A 21,696-nucleotide genomic window follows, 5' to 3' on the forward strand; every position below is an offset into this window, starting at 1 on the left:
TCCAACTGTCCAATTTGTCTTACAAGAAAGTGCTCTGCCTTCTTTTCCATCTTCTGGGACAATACACAGTGCTCTTCAATTTCCAGTTAAGTAAAAGGCTGAAGACCTGTACAGCTGCATATGCTTATTTTTACAGTGTCTGAGATGAACAGAATGTATTTATATTTGCAGCATGACTGCATGTGCCAACATACTATTTTTGTTAACTCTTCATTGGTTGTATTCTTTCTTGCAGGTTTTGAGGTGTTGACATGTATTAGGAAGGTATTGCTGAGTGTAAGTAGGACACAACAAATCTTTGCAGTAACATTTGAAAGACCTTTATTTTTCTTATTGTTCAAGTTGGCTAATTTTCTGGATTCTGTAAATACAGGACTCAAACTCTGGCTTAATACATATCTACTGATCTTCAGCTACATTTGGGTTTCCTGACATCAAAGTTGTTTATTCAGGAACTTAAGATTCATCTCAACTATAAACAGTATGAAGCAGGAACATGGTTCTTCTGACATGTTTATATAGCACATAGCATAGCAGGGTCCAAACTATAATCACAGACTTGATATTACTGCAATATAAATAGTGCTTTAATGTATAGGGTATCCAACAAAGCTAGAAATGAAATTTTTTTCACAATATCTGAGCAGCAGTAGTTTAACTGAGCTAATTCTCACACCCTGAGGACTATGCAAACTTTTGTGTCTGTAGTAGTTGGGTCTGCCCTTTGCTAGAACTCTGCTACTGAGACTTACTTGTACAAAAGGTAGAAAAGAGAAAATGAGAGAGGGGGAAGGAGGAAAAAAGGCATTTGCTGACAACCCACCTTTTTTCCCAGCATTATCCAGATAAGCATACCTGTAGCTGCTTCATCTGATGCAGCTGCAGCCGCAGGTCCGACACGTTGCGTTTCATGCCATGCAGGCTGAGGTGCATTGCTGGGGCTCCAGCGGGGTGGTGGGTGACAGCTGACTCCACAGCTCCCACTGCATTCTTCCCCCCAGATATACTGGCAGCACCTGCAATAAGCAGCAGTACAGGCTGAGTTCACAGCAGAGAAGGTGCAAACGTGATCCCTCCTCTGCCCACTGAATCCACAGGTATCTCACACAGATGGACGAGAAAAGCAAATAACAGATGCCAATGCTCAGTACTAACAGGGGACTGGCACCTCCTTATCCAATATATTTTGAGGGAAGCCTGCACAGTATCAGAGTGTATCTGTGCTGGAACCTTAGTTCTACCAGAGCACTGCATTACTCCAGAACTGCTTTCTACCACATGTAGTGGAGATGGGATAATAAGCTATAACTGCAGATTACACAAAACAGCAACAAATCAAATTGGTTCTGAAAAGAACTTTGGGACTGTCCTCCCAGGAGATGTCTGAGATCAAGTTGATGCAAATTCACTCATAGGACTCCTGAACTACATATTTGTTGATTAATCATGTCAGGAGATGGATTCCATCAAGCTGCCAAATATGGGGAAAAGATTTCTATAAAAAATCTTATTGCACTGCTTAAAGGAAAATTGCATTATTTCTACCAGGTATCTCCAGCAGCAACCCTATAAAACCAGAGAAATTAAATGATGTTGCGGCAGAGGTTCTCAGCCATGTTGCATCCACCCACTCCCTTTTAGTCTGTCAGAAAGGAATACAGCATAACACAAGGAAATGAACTGAGCCACATTCTGAAAATAATGATTATTGTCCTCATAAAACTTTCTTTTTTAAAGAATGCTATCCCTCTGCACAGGAACAATGCCATGGTTGTTCTTTTCAGTCTCAAGTACCTGGGAAGAAGCTCTATTTAGAGAGAACAAGCAAATTCCAGCTCATGAGCTAATAGAAATGTCAGCTCCTTCTCACAATTTGCACTTACACACCTGTATTCTTCAAATTCTTTTTCTAATGTGTCCCTTCCCCCCTACCCCCACTCCCCCAGCAGACAAAATGACAGACTATCAGTATGACAAACTTCATTTTTTAAGTTCAGTACTACATAGTCCTGCAAACTCTTCTCATCACACTGCCAAATACACCTTATACCTTAGCTGTTGTTCCCTGAACTACAGCCTCTCACTACAAGAAAGACATTGAGATCCTGGAGCATGTCCAGAGAAGGGCAACAAAACTGGTGAAGGATCTGGAGCACAAGTCTGATGAGTAACAGCTGAGGGAGCTGGGGGTGTTAGTCTGGAGAAAAGGAGTCTCAAGGTCCTTGTTGCTCTCTACAGCTGCCTGAAAGGGGGTTGGGAGGAGGTGGGAGTTGTTCTCTTCTCCCAGGTAACAAAAAACAGGACAAAAAGAAATGGCCAGCCAGGGGCCATTTACAGCCAGGGACATTTAATATTAAGAAAAATTTCTTCACCAAAAGAGTCATCAAGTATTGGAAGAGGCTGCCCAGGGAAGTGGTTGAGTCACCATCCCTGAAGGTATTTAAAAGATATGTAGGTATGGTACTTAGAGACCTGGACAGGGGTGGACTTGGCAGTGTTAGGTTAATGGCTTGACTGGATGATCTGGAAGGTCTTTTCCAACCTAAATAATTCCATTATTCTATTCTATGATTAGGTCATTCCCTACTTCAATTTCATTCTTCTCTATGATTAAACAAAAGAAATCTGAAGAAACAGAAAACAGCTCATCAATGGATGAGCAGGGATTTTGGTCATCATCTGTTCCCACAAGCACACATTCTATCAAGCTTAATGAAATCAAACAAAAACCAGTGTTGTGAGCTTTGCGGGCTGAAGGAAAATTTTCAGTGCACTGAAGTGCATGACACACCTTCTGCCTGGAATGGGTATGACTCCTAGAGTGGGAAGTTCTCCCCCCATGCTCTCATCCCTTGTAGTCTTTTGAACTATTCCTCCAAATGTCCTCAGTAGAGCTCAGCATAACAACACACTGTTAGTCCTTTTCCAACAGGTGTGGATACCTCAAATACAACCTTTGCAAAATTAATCTAGAGGAAGCATTCTTAAAGGATGGAAATCACACCAGCCTATTTTTATTTTTTAAAAAAGGTTTTTAAGAATCATGTTTGCTACTTTACCTTCATTTGCAATTCTGCTCCATAAAAGCACAGGCCCCTCTGGCAGGATCCATGCTACATACAGTGTGCCATGCCATGGGCTTCTGGAGACATGCTCAGACAAAAGCTCCTCTAGCTTGGGGCAGGCTGTTGTAATGCTACACTGTCCCTGAACCTGCTCCAGCTAGATCTGCTTGGTGCTTCAACAACAGCACTCATCATTACACTGCTGAGCAAGCTGCTGCACATTTTTGCTGTACTCCAGTATGATTCAATGGTCTCTTGACTTTCAAAGAGCTCCTTAACAGAAAGCAACACTCAAGAAATAAACAGTCCTTGTTCGTTGCCATTATGTACCCACTCCATGCTTCAGTCTAATGTATGCTAATACTTATCTGTCTACATGTACACTGCACTTTCTCCTACAGTCAAGCATCTATTTCCCTCCCACAGGCACTATTTTTTGCCTTTTTTGTTTAAGAGAATGGTATTTAGTTCATAAACCTTACAGACAGAAACCACCAGAGAGTCTGAAAAATGTGGATAAACCTCCAAGAGTTCTGATCCCTAGCCACAAATCTGGACTATTTTTGAAAGCACACCTACCTTTCTGCTGTTCTTTGCCTCAAGCAAAAGTTCCAAAACCTCAGCCCCTGACCCTGTGATGAGGCTGCCAAGGCATGAATCAGACCCCACCAGTCCCTCCCCCCATGCTGGACCCCAGTCAACTCACATATTTTCTCAGGAAGGGGTGCCTGCTTTTCTTTTAGTGTAGATGGACTGTGATCTGCTTCTGTAAGCAATAAATGTCTCTAATTCCCTACAAAGCAGCTCTCCTCCTCGCTGCTGCCTCAGTCACCTCTTTTCACCATTAGGTGCTCTGGCTGCCACAATGTCCCTGCTGCAGAGTGCCCAGGGCCTGGGAAACCTGCAGTGGGACTGCAGACTCCAGAGGGTGTGAAACACAAGACACTGCGTGAGCAATAACAATCAGCAGCTGATTTCTCACATATTCATATTTTCATTAAGAAAGAATAAAAAGGCAGCTGAATGAGGGGCTGCTTCATCTAGGGAGTGTAGCTCACTGTTGGAAGTAGTCCCAGGCTGTAGCTTTGTGATTAGATGTGAGGCCAGATGGGTTAAAGGGAAAGAAACAGCACTGGCTCATGGGTTTTTAAAGAAACCCCTTCTTGAGCTAGGTAAGGGAAATTCAACCTCCCACCATAAGTTCCCAACACTTTGGACAAATAAAAAAAGTTAACCTTTTACAAAGGCTAATGAACTAAGCTGCCATTTTAGAGTACAAAGAGAACTGAAGTGTAGAAAGAGGAAAGGTTTGCTGTGTCCTCAGGGGATAAGGAACACGACTTCTACTCCCTGACACTTGACCTTTGCTATGGCTGCAAAGACACTGCTCTCCTTCTGTTTTCCAGATTTTTTTTCTTTCTAAAATGCTAAGATTTTATTTTGAAGCAGTTGGCACAAAAGGCCATCAGAAGACACTCCACAATGGTTTTTTTTTGTTTGTTTGTTTGGCTTTTTTTCCCCACAAATAACTAATCTAATTAAAGAGATAAAATATTTTCAAACATTATTTGGAGAGATGTGACAGTTACTAGATGGCACTAAATCAGCCTCAAAATAATAAACTATTCTATATATACATTAGTATGCAACTTCACCTCATTGATCCAAATTTAATTCAGGATTATATTTTGTCTACAAATGCTGACAGAGTTCTAAGACTAGCAAGATCTGTCTTTGAATCTGAGATAAGCAAGCAGATATGGACAATGATTTAATTCAGAGGACATCACAGCAAGAGTCATGCATGTGAGAAGGGCACACAGATATGCACAGATGACAAGACAATTCACAAAGAATCTGAGTCCTACATTTGTAATACTTCCCCCTGCTGCCATCTCCCTCTTGTTTTGTATAGGTGGTGTTAGTGCAGAAAATTGTACTCCCTGATGCCCTTCTCATGGAATACTGAAAAGTCTTACTTCCTCTTTTAACAAGGCAGCAACTAGTAAAAAGATATTGCTTTTTTTGGTAATCCATGAAACAGCTGATCCTAATTTAATAAATGAATCCAGGATTTAGTCTATCAATCTCCAGCTGATGAACAAAAATATGACAGAAAAGAGAGTGTGTATTTCTCAGGGTATTTGTTAGTAATCTCATGGTGACTCTTACTAGTATGGTTTTAGAATCATGTGTTGTTTCTAAGTGAAGAATTTCTTGATGGCATTTGTGTCTCAGGAACTGAAGATCTTTATAAGGATTCAGAGATGGAATTTCTCCTGACATGAGCAGAAGAGACATAGCTAGTCTGTGGAGGGTTACTGCTCTTTGGACCCATCCCCCATGAAAGAACTGAGCCTAAAGCAATAAAAGATAAGAAATGCAGACAAGCATTGTCATTCCAGACTCATCTTCCTCAGTGAAAAAGCTGGGTTTCTTCAGATTCCTTAATATTGGGGGCTAAAGAAGTCACTGGCTTCTACAGACCACCACAGCAAAAGCAAGTTAAATACAACAATTTGGTTCATATGACATACCAAACAGAGTATTCACAAACTAGCTATATAGAGTTATCTAGGGTTTAGAAATTTTGGTTTCCTTCCCATCCCAAGGGATATAGTCTATTTTTTGCACAAGTCTCCTATCATTGGAAGACGTACTATAAAATACAATGTTGGTTCAACATTGATGACACAATATTATTTTTCACAGATGTTTTATTTTTTAGAATGGGAAGCAATTCACATTTTTGCTTATCAGAGCTCTAGAAAGGAATGTTCAATCAACATTTTATACCCCTTTGTCTTTCAAATAGTCTCTGAAATTGCTAAAACTGGTATCTCGGTGCACAGTTGTCAAGTGGAATTGTAAAGTGAGAGAGTCACTGACTAAATGACTATATGTAATAAAGATTGGGGTGAACTTAAGAATAAAACAGTGGTCAGCAGAAGTGTCTCTAGCTTCTGCTGGCATGTTTGAACCCAAGCATATTTACAAAAAGGAGAAACATTCTGTAGTATATTCTGGCAGATTGCCTTATTTTCAAGTAAGCCAAACTGCACTGACTCATTGGACCATGTCCTGAGCAATTCCAGGCACAAAAGCAGGAAAATATTCCTTTATACAAGACTATTCTTTTACACAGCAGTCTTCAGTAATAGCTGTTGTGGGTTACAATACAGTAGTGTACTGGGGTCATCACACCTTGTTTTCCTTACCTGCTACAATTTAATTTTGTGCCTGAGTCATGCTGGAAGGACAGGATATAGGGATGGAGGTGCTGGGGTTACAACTATACTTTATAGCACTGCTAGAGATCCTTGCAGACTGCTGGCTGCATTGCTGTTCCCACTGTCCTATCCCCTTCTCCCAAGTGATGAGAAAGGCATCTAGAGCATAAGCTGAGTGCTGGAATCCTTACTCATATGCTGGACAGGCACATGGCCATGTGGCAAAGCCAATGTCTCTGTCAGTAAGTGACAGACGATGATCTGGCCTGTGACAGTAAATTAAGTCCCCACCCTCCATCTCCCCCACCATGGTTGCACATGCAGCTGTTAGATGCAATATTAACCTTTCAGGGATGTGTCAGTCACATGATAAGGCAGTGAGTGAGAAGTATTTGGGAAAAACAGTGCCAGGAAATGGCTGCTGGTCTGATGAACCGCACTGTTCTGGTGGGCTGGGCATGACTTCCCAGGGAATCTTCACTTTTGCTTTATGTAAGGTTGTTTTCCCAATGAATACTGTTCCATTTCTCATTTGAGTGCACATTTATACATGCACACACAAACCACTACATAATTCAGGTTTAAAGGGACCTCTGGAGGCTCAAACTCCCACTCAAAGCAGCACCCACTTAGATCCTCCGACTGAGTGTCCCCCACCAAGTACTTGTGTGCACTGGTTCCATCAGAGGGAAAGCAGAGAGGCTGCTGTTGCAATGCACTACAAAGAGGAACACAAGGCACTGTATGTGCTGGTTGTGATGCTTTCATAAGTGCTTTATATGAGGTGAGGCCTGTGCAAGTGGGAAATGCCATAAATTCTCAGTCTATAAGGACACTGCAATAGGGAAAAACTGAAGAGCATTTTGCAGCTGTTTTGAATAATGACAGACTTTTCACTATATTGTCTGAAAAATTACAACTTATTTCTTCAAAGCTTTAAGTATTCCTCTCCCCATTCAGGAAGGGAAGAGTTGGAACAGCACCAGAGAGTGGCCTGGGAGCAAAGCTTCAGTACCAGGACTTTAGCTTTCTCTCTTCCACGTGGTAGATACTTTCCAGGTCTAGTTTGGTTTCTGTCAATTAGGAGGACATAGTGCAATTCCAGACAAACAGGAATCCTGAACGTGAGCTAACAGCTCCAACAGAAAGGCTACTTAGGAGCATAATAGGTTTGCTAATAAATATGCGTGGTTTACTACCTGCCGGGCACAGACCTCCCTGTGGGAACAGCACAAGCAGGAAGCAGGGAACTGCCTGTATTTGCATTCAGTGCATGACAAAGGGGAAGAGGAGGCACATAAGCACACGAATATCCTGCGGACTTCTCCAGCAACAGCCTGTACACAAAGAGTTTCAACCACATGGAAATCTTCTTTGTCAACAGTTTTAACTCAATCTTTTACACACTTAACAGCTCTCCAGGTGGGATGCTAAAACAAGACCGGACTCAATCTTTTACACACTTAACAGCTCTCCAGGTGGGATGCTAAAACAAGACCGGCTCTTACTGCCTTCATAATTGGTGCTGGCTCAGAACAGTTTAGGTGCACGCTAATAATTAGGAACAGGTCAATGTGGCTTAATTAGGGAAAGTGCTGTCTTGCTGACTGCTAAATTTCTTGGTGTCATTACATCCGTAGTATCCTAGTGACAGAAGACCTTAGAAAAAGTTCAGGTGACAAGAAAAGGAATTAAATATTTAGTCTTCTATAGCAATCTGGACACATCTAGGGTTAATAACAGATATATACACACTGTATAGACAGGATGAGTCACTGGAAAATTCACCAGATGCAGAGGCTCTGCATCTCATTTAAACCATTCAGCGCAGGTGGGAAATTCATTCCAAATACCATCTCAACCTGTCAGAAATTCCTCTCTTAAAGATGTGATCGACTCCCATATCCTGCACTTAAACTTTAGTTCTGACAGTACAGTCATGGAAATTTAAGTCAATTTGACATTTCCATAAGCTGGGATGTTTGTAATGTTAGAGCTATTCATATACCTGAATAAATTGCAAATTAAAAGTGAATTATCTTACCTGCAGTGTCAGTGCTGCTCTTGCTGGACACAATTTTCATCATCTTCTCACTAAATAATAACAAAAAAATGTAATTTTAGTTTACTAACTATTAAAACTATAGTGAAGTTTATATTCAACAAATTTAATGACCTTGTCTAACATATTGATTTTTAACTTAAATCACCAGTAATTTGTCAGTCATCAGTAATTTTTTTTAAATCACCTTTTAGTAGAAGTTAAACAATGAATGGATTATAAGCAGTAGAAAGCACAGAGATGTAGCTACATTCTTTTTATTACAAAGAAGAGTAATGTAGTTAATATCCATCTATCATTTGGCATATTCTTCCTCTCTGCCTAGCATTCTCATGGAGATGATAAAGAAACTTAAAAATGATTGAGCATTCAGGATTTTTTTTTTACTATTACATTCAAATATATTTTTGTTGATTGATTACTAAAATCATTACAGATGAATTCTGTTTTTACCTAGAAGAATCTTTGCTATTACTTGTATTTGGCCCTTTAAAAAGCGCAGACTGAACAAGACCAGTTAAACTGGCAATCTGTTTCTCCATGGCTTGTATCCTCTCTCTGTAAGACAAGAGAACCGTTTGTTAAAGCCAGATATATTTGCTTTCAGACTTGTTTTTCTAGGTAAACGATTACCACAGGATTGGAAAGACACTACAGAGTTTGTGCAAAGGCCTTTGGGTACAGTTTGCATATACCTTATTGCAGCAGCTTACCACATCTCAGTTTGGACAGCTTTTGTGTTGTAACAGACAATTTTAAAAAATCTGCTTAGTTAAAAAGAACAAAACAAACAACCAAGTAATAAACTTCAAATTACCTCACAAGACAGGCACCTAAAACAATTTGTTAATGCCATTTGGAACTAGTGAAAAAGTATTTTGCAGCATTGCATTAATTTTCTCTTTTACCTACACTGGGCTAAACTTTTTATTGGTACTTAAGGTTTCAGGATTAAAGACTTTACACTTCTTCTTGTCACTATTTTTACCTTCCCCAGACCCAGGATTTTTGTCTGGGAAGCATTTAATCTGCCCAAGCTGATGACTTTCCAGTCCAAATCCTTTACACCTGACATCACAACTGTCTGCTTTGAAAAGGACAGAAATGTGACAGAGAGGCACAGGACACCAAATGAAGACTGTACAGTAACATTACAGTAAAACAGATTTTCTTTCATTCACATATCCTGAGAAATTCCCAAAAAGCAGAAGAAAAGAGATGCAGAACTACAGTAAGTATAAGCAATGTTTTCCATAGGATCCAAAGGTCACTAAACAAGAACAGTAACTTTTTTTTGATGCAAAGGCTAACATTTGTGTGTTTATCTGTTTGCATAAATCCATATATTTGTCAGGTACCAGGGGACTTCCTCAGTCGGCTCCAAACCAGCCTTTTGCTCACACAGGTGCCTACTTATACATGCCAGTATGTTAGTGACACACCACAACAGAGACACACATCAGTATGGCACCTTCTGAAAAGGCATCCCTCTATTACAGCAGTCAAGTGTGTGGGGAAACTTGCAGGAGGAAATTCTAACAGCAGGCTGTGGTTTTGGAAGATGGCTGGGAAAAAAACTTGTCAAAAAGCAAGTGGTTAAGACCAGCAGCAGCGCATGATGAGAGAAGATGGGACACACAGGCACAGACACAGACTCAGCATGCTGCACAGCCCATCCATCACCACAGCAGCATTCTGTGCACATGGGAGCAGCCAAACTCTGGCCCAGCTGCAGTTGCAGTTTGGTGGCCAAAGCAATAGCATCAATCAATAAGTCACATAAACTCAAATGTAGGTACCAATAACAGCCAAAAGCAAGCTGACATGACAAAAAGCAAGTAACCAGCCCTGCCTGCAACTGGACAGGTTATCCAGGCTAATTATTTCATTCACATTCAGGGAATGAATGAGGTTTCCTGAGACAGCACACAGGTACCATAGCCAGGAGAGACTCAGAGACACCCAGAGGTTGAGAAAACAGGGCAGCAAAACAAGTAATGAGATGGTAACAGATACAAACAGGGAAGAAGAGAGTGCCCAGTCAGTTCCCAGGCCAGCAGACATGTTCTTACTGCGATTTAATGCAGTGCACGCATCTTACTTTTCTGTCCTCATGTTGAAAGGTATTTGAAGGGTGATGAGAAGACTAGTGAATCTGACTTAATTAATTTCAAATCAAGAAATACGTTATGGAATTTCCACTATTACAAGTTTTAAAATAAGAAACTGGTGCAGGCCACACTAACTTTTGGAACAAAAACAAGTACTAAAACCCAGGGATAAATATACTTTAACAAACTTTAATGCAGCATTTTTGACACTTAATAATGAAAACTTTTTTTTTTCCCCAGATAATCATCACAAAACCTTCCTGGAACTAAACTCAACTGGAAGTCTATCTGTTTTACCAATCCATAAATATGATGGGTTTTTTATCCCACATTAGATAATCTGGAAACAATTTTCTGCTTCAAAAGATATTATGGCAACACAAAGCTGATCTTGTCCTTTGCCATGAAATCTAGGAAAGTATGTTGTTAAGAGAGAGAGGGAAGTTCCAAGATAGGAGATGATGAAAAACGAATGAAATACTGGAATCAATTGCACTGAACACATTATTTTTCATATGGTAAAAGCATTAAGAATGTGAAGAATCTACATGTGCTCTGGAGTTACTCTGTTAGAAACCAGGCAGATTTTTCCTGTAATAATTTCACTGTAACACCCAGACTTGCTATGGCCATTAGCATCAAACAAAATGTCAAAAACAGGTGCCTGAAAGGTGTCTTTTAGGCATTAAATAAAACAACCTGATTTTTGGAGGTTGTCATAGTGAAGGTGGTGGGAGGCAGCACATTCCAGCATGGGCAGGGAGGGCTGCAGATGGCCTGGTGGTGGGGCTGTAACCTGGGCTGAGGTGGCTGGAGGGCTGGTGGCCCAGTTCTGTCACCACAAAGTCCCAGAGGAGCACAGACAGGATCTGCAGTGGACCCCTTTGCCTCCAACTTCCTTATGAAGGGCTGGAGCAGACTCTGCTCACAGAGGGAGGAAAAAAATGCTTTCCTCAGGCTGTGCAAGGCCAGGCTCTATCAGGGACACCAGCATTGCCATGACAAAAATTGTGATTTTTGGCCCTCAGCATTGTGTTTTCTACCCCTGCTGTGGAGGGGGAAGGTGGGACCAGCCTGTCCCAGCAGCTCTGCCTGCACAGGGCAGTTCCCAGGCATGGGACAGGCTGCCACGGCAGTGACATGGGAAAGACCAAGGTTCTCAGGGCACAGGACAGGCTGGCACCCAAGTGACACAGGGCAGGCTGGATGTGGAGCACTGGGACAGAGGGTCAGGCAGACGGAACAAAGCCGTGCCTCTGCTTGCTGCCAACAGAAGGGTGGTAGCCAGAGAAGCGCCAACCCGTCTCTGCTCCAGATTAATTTCCCAGATAAAGCTGCATCTCTCCACCACCCAGGAAGAGCAGGGAGGGTCCCTTTTTACAGCAGTTGGTTAAGAAATGGCTATTTTATCAGCCCGAGCACAGAAAGGCATTGTTTCACACTGTTTTCCCGTGAATGCTGGGAGAGTCGGAGGTGGCAGCGGTGGGGGAGGAAAGGAGAGCACAAGGCCAGAAGTGACGCCCAGCAGAGCTCTGTCAGACTTGGCTCTGGCTTCTCACAGACCAGGGTGGCAGGCCAGGAAGGCAGGGACCACAGGCCAGGAAGGCAGGGACAAGCCACGTGCCAGCCCTCTTCTCCCCAGCAGCCTGACCCACAGCTCTGGCTCCAGCCATGTTCAGGAACTGGAACCCTGCCCTGCTCTGCTCCTCAAATTCAGCAGAACCAAAGCAAGCCTTTTCTTCTCTGGAGAGCATGCACTGATATGTCAGATTTAATCACCAGATTTCTTCCTTACAGCTTCACTGATCTTTCATGTTACTCCTTCTATTGCAGCTAACTGGAAGTAATTCCAAGAAGGGGTACAGCATATTGCTGAATTGGAATCCACTTGTCACAACAATGCTATCTAAGCGTGACATGTTACTTGCATGTTACTTCCCTTTCCTGGGGAGATCTTTAATATCCACTGAGAAGATACTTCGTACATACACAGAATAAAACTGGTCTATGTAACTGTTTATTCACATTCCTGTCCAACTCCAGGCTGTGCAGCACGTCACCCATAACAGATGTACTCAAACACTAAATCTGCACCATGAACTACCTGGCACACATTCCTGGAGAAAAAATTTTCTGTGACTTCCTATTTTATAGTTAAGCTCCAAATGAAGCAATGAAGAGGGGGTCAGAGACAGAGAAATACACATTTCTTTCTATATTACTCTATGATAGAAACAATTCATTATAATTGTTTTTACCTCACTGGGAAAAGAAATGAAACAGGAGTAGGCTGTTTTCCCAATGTCTTTCTCAGAATCAAGTGAAGGTGTCTTAGACTTTATTGCAAATTCCCCAAAACAGATGAGTGAGTGGGTGTCCTGGAAGGGTGGGAACCAAAAATCAGCAGAATTCTTTCTGTATTCTGCTTTCTTCCCAAAGAAGGATTCACACAGGTGAATATGTAAGTCCTCTAAGGAGAAGATTTAACTCAAACCTTCTACATCTTGAAGCTAAAGAGGAAAGGAAGCTCTGAAGCACAACAGCATCCTAGAGCCTGCATCTCATTTTCCTACAAACAGTTCTTCTAACACAAGGAAGACAAAATACAGTTTACCTTTCCTCCATCCTGTGTTGGTCATTTGACTTCATTTTTTCTGCCTGATTATTAAACATCTTTTACAGAGGAATATGCAGTTTTGGCCCTGTGAAAAGTGTCTGAGACAGTGTATTTGTAAAGCACCCCTTACAAAATGCCCAGTGCATTGCTGATGGAGTCTGTCACTGTTCATGACTTTACAAACTAAGGCTATTTTTCCTAATGTCTAGAGAGTCCATCTGTATTTCAACATATCAAACAATAAAGTAGTTTTGTGGAGGGGAACAATATCTAATAATCTACACTTTAGTCATTACACTTTAGTCTTGAACTGCAAGCCATGAGCCAGTGATGTGATTACATTTTGTGGTCGATCCAACTATCATCTTTTCTCATAATTTTGCAACATGTGTTAGAAATGCAAAGATTTTAAGTTAAGTTTAATTTAATGCAGTTTTGGACAAACAGGTTTTTTTCTAATTTATCAACTGCTTTGTCTGTAGTAACTTCCAGAAATGTCCCACAAGCTACATAAATGAGCCACCCAAAAATATGACAGCAATTGCTGTTTAAACAACTTACGCTCACACAAAAATTTACTCATTCTTCCAGTAGACCTCAGATTTAAGAGATGATGGCCCTTTGAAGGTGAACCGCTGTAAGCTGTTGTAACTTCTAACAGTTTTCTGCACATGAATATTAACATCTTTTATTTCTTTAAATCTCCAAGAATTTCTTTCTTCTCACTGTTGTAAAAGAGCTTTATATGGGACTCTTCTGGTAAATTAATTAACTGCGAGAATTTAGTCAATCCTTTATACCACAGAAGTAATCTTGGAAATAGCCAAGGTAAAACAGTTACAAGAAAGCATTACATGAAGCAATTAAATCCCCCTCAACTCTGCCTTAAATAACAGGCTTGATGAAACTGGCTTCCGTGGTGTCAAATTAAAAAGGAAAACTCCAGTAGAAGAGCTCAGAAATATCAGTTTGCATCTCTTGTAGATCCAAATCTGCTTCAGTTAATGTTCCATAGGTAATGGAACCATTTTCTTCAACAAAACCAGGATACAGTCAATGAGAGGTCTTATCTGTTTTAAATACCTAACATATTCTGATAAAGTACAGAGATATCCCATTTCAGCCTTGAACTGCTAAATTGAAAGAGAATTGAGATGGGAAGAGAGATTCACTTTTACTTCTGACATTGTCACTATCCCTTTCAATCTTTCCCCTGATTTATACTTAAACTTGCATTGTCCTGAGGTTGTGACAGTGCTACTTTGGGGAAATTTCCATAAAGTTATGACACAAGAGATGTTTTCTTTGCTCTCAGCACACTCCACTAGGGATTAAAGCAACAACAGTGCTGATATAATGGGTTTGGTGTCTGCAGGGTCCTCAACCTGAATGAGTCAGGATGGTGAGTCTCTGGTGCCACAGTGCAGAGATGAAAAAGACTTCTCTCCTCAGTAGCTCCAAGGCTAAGAGTTCCTCTGTCTGCCCACAGCTGACACCTCTGCCCACAGGCTGACTGAACATGTGTGTGCTGTGGCCTGGCTTTCGGCACTTGGCATCAGCAATGGGATAACATACACAGCCTATAGCCTACACCTCATTTTACCATGCCTGGAAGAGAATTAATTGAGCCCTATCTCTACAATCCCAAAAATACCTTCTCACAGAAGTAAACCCATATTGTTTATGGGTGTAAACTCTAAGTCCTACACAAGGTAGGAGATACCATTCTGCCATTATGTACCTCACCCTTCAGGTATCCATAACAACCTTGTAACAGCTCAATCCCTGATGAAGCAGAAAAAGAGCACCTCAACTTGGACAATCCCTTGTTTAGTTTAGTATGGTTTAAACAGTGTTTGCTTTCAAAGTTCATGAAATTATTATAAAGCTAAATTAAAGCTTAGAGCATTTTGTGTTTGTAGAACTCAAACCCAATTCTTAATATTGCAGTAGTTAGAAAACACACCAATTTGCATTAATTCCTTTTGATATTTACAATTATTTTTAAAAAGTCACACTTCCTCAAGGTTAAAAAAACCCACAACCCATAAAGACAGCTTTCAAAATTATACTTTCAGTGCCATGTGACTAATACACACCATGCTGAATTTTAAGGTAATGTATTTATTTGGAAGTGCAATTATGCAAATGCTGTTTTCTTCCTTGTTAATATATTCTGGGACCAGAATTAAAACACCTGGTGCAAAACTCCCTTTTAAGGAGCTGCAGAACTATCTGTGTAGTTTCTCTTTATCCATTCACAAACAAACACCTTTGTGCATATCTGTGCAGCTGAGCGAACAGCTGAGATGCCCAGAGAAGATAGAAAATTGTACAAATATAAAAGTTTTTGGTGTCCTTCCTTATTTTCAATTCCTATAATGAACTTTGTAAAAATTTCAATCTGTAAATGGATTAAAATTGGCAAATTTCCTTCAAATAATTTCCTAGATGTAATAATGGTGGCTTGAAATGAAATTTCAGATACTTGCAACTTTCTCTTGGAAACAGATACATAAAAATCCATTTTCACTGACTTTAGATTGTAATATGCCCCATCTCATACTCTTATGTCATAACTACCAAACTACAAGCCTGTAATTTTTGTGGATGGCTGTTTTTCTTTATATTTTTCCATTTTTTCCCATCCAGTGGACTTCATGACCCATATTTTTTTTCTAGCCAAGCATGGCAAGTGGCAACTAATTATTGGGCTAGCTGCTTAGAGAGAGGGGAAGCCTAGGGTCTGTATGAAACTCTGTATCTTTCCAGTGGTTAAGGCAATCAGCAGTTACCTTTGGCCTCTGTGAGCTCAGCATTTTCCAGCTATTCATCTTCACTTCCCTAAAGAGCTCTATAAAAGTTAATAGCACAAACAATACGCTAGAGATTAACGCAGCTCATATAAATACACAGCAACTGCCTGGCAGTGCAATGATTGTTCTCTCCCAGGGCAGGGTCTAAGACAGGAGAAGCCTTCACAGACCTCTGTGTAAATGTGGTCCTTGAAAAGACAGGAGAGATCATTGTCATCATTGCCATCGCACTAAAGTTAACAACAGTCAGGTCACCAACTGTTTGTGATGCTGGAAAAATGATTTGGAACAGTATTCATGTTTCGATTTCTTCCCTGGGAAGACTTGCTTTTCTCAGCAGTTTTCCCTCAAGGAAGATTATTGTAAACAAATGCCCTATTTTTATGCAAATTCATGCTTTACAGGAGATAAGACAGTAATGATAAATTCTTCCCATTTCCTAACACTAGATGAGAAAAACTTCACTCCATAAAGAACCAAAATTGTAATATCAGAGTGTCATTCTTAACGGGGGTGAAATATATTCCCTTATTAGCAGGAACAGAACATCATTTGTTCTTGTAACATGATCTGGCTGTCTGCAAAGAAAAATCCCAGTTAATCATTTTATTTTATTATATTTTTTCCAATGACTGAAATTTACACAAATGAAAATAACTAGGGATTCATCATGGGTTGACAATACTTTCAAATTAATAATGGATGGTGTCACATCTCCCCTAAATTACTAACTACCTTGACAGACAGCTAATAAACACTGCAGCCGGGTGCAGCAGCCTCCTACACATTACATTGTCCCGAGTCTTAAATGACAAAGGATGTGCAGATTAGGAACGTTTCTCATTTGCATAAATTAAGCCCTAGCTCTGCCTTACCTTGTCTCCTTGTCCTTGGGCATCGTGGGTGACCCATAGCCAAAAGCCTGCTTGTCCATGGGAGAGGGCATTGCCTCGGCCATGCCTGGCAGGCCAACAGCATTCCGCGCTTTCGCATCCACAAACACGGGCGGTCCCGGCTCCTTTTTGAAGGACTGGCGGCTGGGAGAAGACCTGTCCGGCTGGATGGTGTGGGCGGGAATGTGAGGGCCATGGTGAGGATGAATATCGATCATTCTCATGTCGGCCACCCTGTGGGGTGAGGCTGGAGGCGTCTTAGAGCCGAGAGTGGGCAAATGGCTCTCCGGGTACTTCCGTGACTTTTGTCTGTACAAGGACTGCTCCAGCATTTCAGGCTGCATGGATGGGTTGCAGTAAGTGCTCGATGACCTCATGGCACTGCGATGGTAGGTCACAATGTGATCGGGGACATCCAGGGGGTGTCCGGAGTGCGGTGCAGCCACGCTCATCCTCCCCTCGTGAAACAAGTAGGGGTCCCCGTACAGGCTTTCATTTCGCATCAGGGTAAGGTTTTTGTTACCCATGTCCTCATCCGGCTTCACATCCCGTCTCTCCAGAATGGCGCTTGGGCTGGGCGATATGGAGCGCGAGGCTGGCACGCTGGACAGCCGGTCCCTGGGGATGGTGGCATTGCCTGGCACACCCATGGGCCGGCCCCCACCATAGGGAATCCTGGATGGAGAGGGAGGCATGGAGTGGGGCACCGGGGTGGAGGGTGGTGAGCTGGGCATCGCATGCAGAGGGTGTGGGGCAGAACCAGGGCGGGAACCACTTTGGCCATCTCGCCCCGTATAAGCAATTTCCCTCTGCATCTGAAAAGAAAACGAAAAACACCTCAGTTACAAAATTACTGAATGAGCAAAACACGATGTGGGTTGTCTACAGAAAGTTAGGAAATCAAAACAAACCCTCGAGACAAAATAATTTTACATCTGCATAGATAAAACACTTAGGGGCTTCAGTGCTTAACAAAAATAACAACTATAAATAGCAACAAAATGGGCTGTATGTTAAAGGAATATGAGAGGTTTAAAAATGCTTTTACTTTTGAGAGTGTAGAACCTCACTGTGCCCAGCCATGACCTATCTGGATGGCTGAACACTGTCAATAAGACAGGAGAAACTTCCCTCTAGAAAGCATCATGTGCCTGCTCTGGGTGCCCTTGGGGTAAGGTGGATAACAGGAAGATGAAAAAGTCAGCTGAGGACTAACTACATAAGAAAAGAAAATTATAATTTCTAAAATTCATGCTGACAATTTCATCTTCCCTTTTCAGCACCTTCAAGGGATTGTAGAAAACTGTGTATCACAAGCCTGACTCCACATTCCTAAAGTTACAGAGCACAAAATAATGTACAGTGGATGTTGCTGATCTGAAATCTACACAATTTTCCTCCCCTCTCACTCCTTGCTTTCACAATGTGACTGGATTCATTGAAGTTACAGTGATTCCATGACAGATGAAGCAAGAAGTTATTCCTGCCCACCACAGGTTTTTCCACTGGTAAGGGAATTGCAGTGTCAGTATATACACAATAGCTGTTCTTATCACAGCATGTTCTGCACTCAGGAATTAGAAATTACATTCCCCAGGGCCAGAGACCAATAGTCTGGAGTATCAGAAAGAAGAAAGAAGATAACCTGATTGTGGCTTCAGCAATAATAAATAAGTGTAACAGAACAAAGATGTGTACTGGGATAGGTCATAAATGAGCCAGACAAAAATTACAAAATCAAAAAGGAAGACGTCATAATTTTTTCATTTGCACAGAGAGTAAGTCTAGTCTGGAATTTTAAATAAGATATAATTAAAATATAACTATTATAACAGTATTAATCACTTTCTAAGAGGGAATTCAACATAGTTGTCTATATTGGCTTGAAGAACCACTGCAGCATACTAAGCTATATTGTGTGAATTGACTCTGGCTGTGGGCCAGCAGAAGAAAATGACTCCTACTGACTTGAGCAGATTTGGGATCATGTCCTCAGGGACAGGCAGATACAGATGCTTTACACAAAAAAAGAACCCAGAGAAAGAAAACCCTCCTAGACTTCTACTGTACAAGCTACACAATGTCCTGTTTAGTTGCTTCAGATAAAGCTACAACAAATGGAATAATATCTGTCAAAGAAACCATAGCCACTAGGATATGCTGGGCTGTAGTGAGAGGAAAATCCCAGTGTTATGTTGCAGAGAGGAGAAAATTTCCATGGGAAGATTTGAAAGCAACGGGTTTAATTTCCCCCAGTTTCTGGACTTCATATTCCTGTATATGCTCATTCATTCCTCGTAAGTCATAGAAATCTGTCAAAGAAAAAATCCTATTTTCCACCATAACATCATTTAGATGGAATACTTTAAGATGGAAAATAATTTTAATATGGGACTGAGCTATTGCTCAAAATCTTGTGTCTGAGTGCTGTTGTGTGTAACATTATTTACTTTTGCTTTAAAGTAGTTCTTGGAGTACAGAGCTTCAATCAAGGCTCCCTGGGGCTGGGCAGGGCAAAAACACCTGGGCACCCAACCCTTTTCTGAGAAGTTCACCTGCTATTTTAAGCCAGGACTCAGGTGGAGTGTACCAAAGGGGAGACTGTTGGAGCCAGAGAGTCCAGGATGCCCCGCAAAGACTCACTGGGGCATGTAGGCTGGGCAATGACCTGAGCTGGTCACCAGAAGCCAGGCAGCTTTACCCAGTGGATTACAGTGTCTTCTGCCACATGGTTGGTATATTCTCTCTTTTCACTTTTCTCTCTCCTCCAGGCTCTTTACTAATGGTAAGATTAAAAATATGACGGATGGTCTTTTCTTGCTTCTCATCTGTACCTCCTTGGTGTGATAGTCTAGGCACAACAAAGAGGTACAGATGGGAAGCAAGAAAAGACCATCCTTTACGTTTCTCTTTTCACCACTCTGTCATATATAGCCCGTTTTCTCTGCTGTTTTTCATCTTCTCTCCTCCACCACAAAACCCCCATGTTGCTCAATAAAACCCCATACTCTTCTACATAGGCTGTCTTGAGCCACATGTTCCTGGACTTTGAATGACTCAAGGACAGAGAAAGAGGATATTGAGTTTATCTGAGCCTCTAAATACTGGGTGCTGTCCCACATGATTGCTTTGAGGGCAAAAGGAAGATTTTTTAGTACAAGCACAGGATCATGTGCTTTTTGACTGCAGCCATGTAATATGTTTACTTGAGGGTGGGGATTTCTTTAGCACATAGCTCTTCCTTGTTCCTACTGCCTATAGACCTTACTTACATCCTTGAAATGGAAACTTGTCTTATCGATCCTTAGGTTAAAATATGGCAAAAAGCTAGCAATCATTTCTGTATAAAATATTTGAGGGAAAATCACATCACTGAGAATATTTCCCTTTCTGTAGTAAAAAAGATTACACTATGTTTAAATATCTGCTGTGGAGGTTTTCGGTCAGTCGAACAACACTTAAGTCTATAAGATGCAGATTTAACTGTTTTTTTTAAAAACTGAGTCTCTATATGCTAAAGAGTGAATGTTCTATAAAACCAGTTATGCCCTTTATTTCAAAGACTGTTGGCACGCTGAATAACTTGCTATATTTTGAAAATGTCTATATGCACAAAGTCAGCAAACCAGAAAAACATCCACCTAGGGAGGTACAAGAAGCCTTGCTCCTGGTGGCTCGTAAAGAGGACAAGGAGAGCCAGTGTCTCTGCAGCCAGGGCACACAGAGCCATGCCTGCATGCACCAGGGCAATGCCAGCCAGGAGGGCAATGCCAGCCAGCAGGGCAATGCCAGCCAGCAGGGCAATGCCAGCCTGCAGGGCAATGCCTGCCTGCAGGGCAATGCCAGCCAGGAGGGCAATGCCAGCCTGCAGGGCAATGCCAGCCAGCAGGGCACCAGACACAGGCACTCACAGGCACCAGACCAACCCTCCCACTCACCGTGCAGCTGGATACCAGACACACAACCTCACTCAAGCCATTATCTACCATGATCTCAATGTGAAACTCAGGCAAAGGGAAAAGTAGGCCAAGTTTCTGACATGGCAGCCTTTCCCTCTGCTCTCCTAGGCCTCCTCTACATCACCAGAGAACCCAGCAACTGGCTTTGCCCCAAGATTTTCAGGCTGCCAAAATACCTACACAGAGCATGTTCCCAAGACAAAGTCTATCCATGCACCCTCTTGGAGACCCTGGGGAGTTCCCAACAGACTCCATTAATCACCTCTCAGCCATGTGAAGCTATTACTTTCCTTACTCTCCCTTTGACACCCTGCACTTCCCTGAGGAAAGTGCACCTGTGCTCTGGAGGCTGGCTCAGCCAACAGTAAACACAGCACACCTGCAAAGAATTTTACTGAGACTTTGCAGTCTACGATGACAAGGCTACATGAATACTAAATACCGATACAATACTGGTAAATTAAACTGTTTGTAAAGAAATATTTTATGAAAATTGCTCAACAGAAAAAAAATCCCGTAAAAGTAAGGCAATCCTTTATTTTTCTAGTGAGGAAAGATTTAATTAAAGAACCCTGAATCCAACAACAATAAAATCCATTAGTTTGTTCTCTCTTCATAAATATAAATTGACAACTTTACTGTACTAGTTGTCCAAACCCCTCAGCTTCACCATTAGTTGCACTATATGATAACACTTCTATCATGACTGATCTTTCAGTCCAGTTGGATTTGGAGAGCTGAAAGCAGAAATACACTTTTGAAAAAAAAAAAAAATCCAAATTTTTAAATATTTGAACATATTTTTAATGTTTGTAAAATAAGATCATTTACAATAAGAAAATGTACACTTGAAAACTGCAGAATTGGTAAATAGTTAAATGAGAATTTTAAGCACCTGTACCAAAACTATCTGTCTGAAACCAAATCAGACATCACTGAGAGG

At 41.4% G+C, this 21,696-nt stretch overlaps 1 protein-coding gene across 36 annotated transcripts in view; it reads right to left on the reverse strand.

The window, feature by feature from the left end:
- The window catches only part of KIAA1217 (KIAA1217 ortholog), a 360,062-nt gene that overhangs the window by 32,366 nt on the left and 306,000 nt on the right, over positions 1-21,696 (reverse strand). For 33 of the 36 annotated variants that reach the window (XR_014953216.1, XM_085573026.1, XM_085573014.1 and 30 more), the window contains 4 exons: positions 16,777-17,609; positions 8,811-8,915; positions 8,340-8,389; positions 856-1,016 (listed from right to left, as the gene is read on the reverse strand). Coding sequence is in view for 35 of the 36 variants with exons in the window: in XM_085573026.1 (XP_085429152.1) it covers positions 856-1,016; positions 8,340-8,389; positions 8,811-8,915; positions 16,777-17,609 (1,149 nt within the window). In the remaining variant the exon portion in view is untranslated. The remainder of the gene's footprint in view (positions 1-855; positions 1,017-8,339; positions 8,390-8,810; positions 8,916-16,776; positions 17,610-21,696) is intronic. The other 3 variants (XM_085573018.1, XM_085573011.1, XM_085573027.1) reach the window with 1 other exon arrangement.

The sequence above is a fragment of the Lonchura striata genome, chromosome 2 (assembly GCF_050655825.1).
Source record: "Lonchura striata isolate lonStrDom1 chromosome 2, ASM5065582v1, whole genome shotgun sequence".
NCBI classification, from domain to species: Eukaryota; Metazoa; Chordata; class Aves; order Passeriformes; family Estrildidae; genus Lonchura; species Lonchura striata.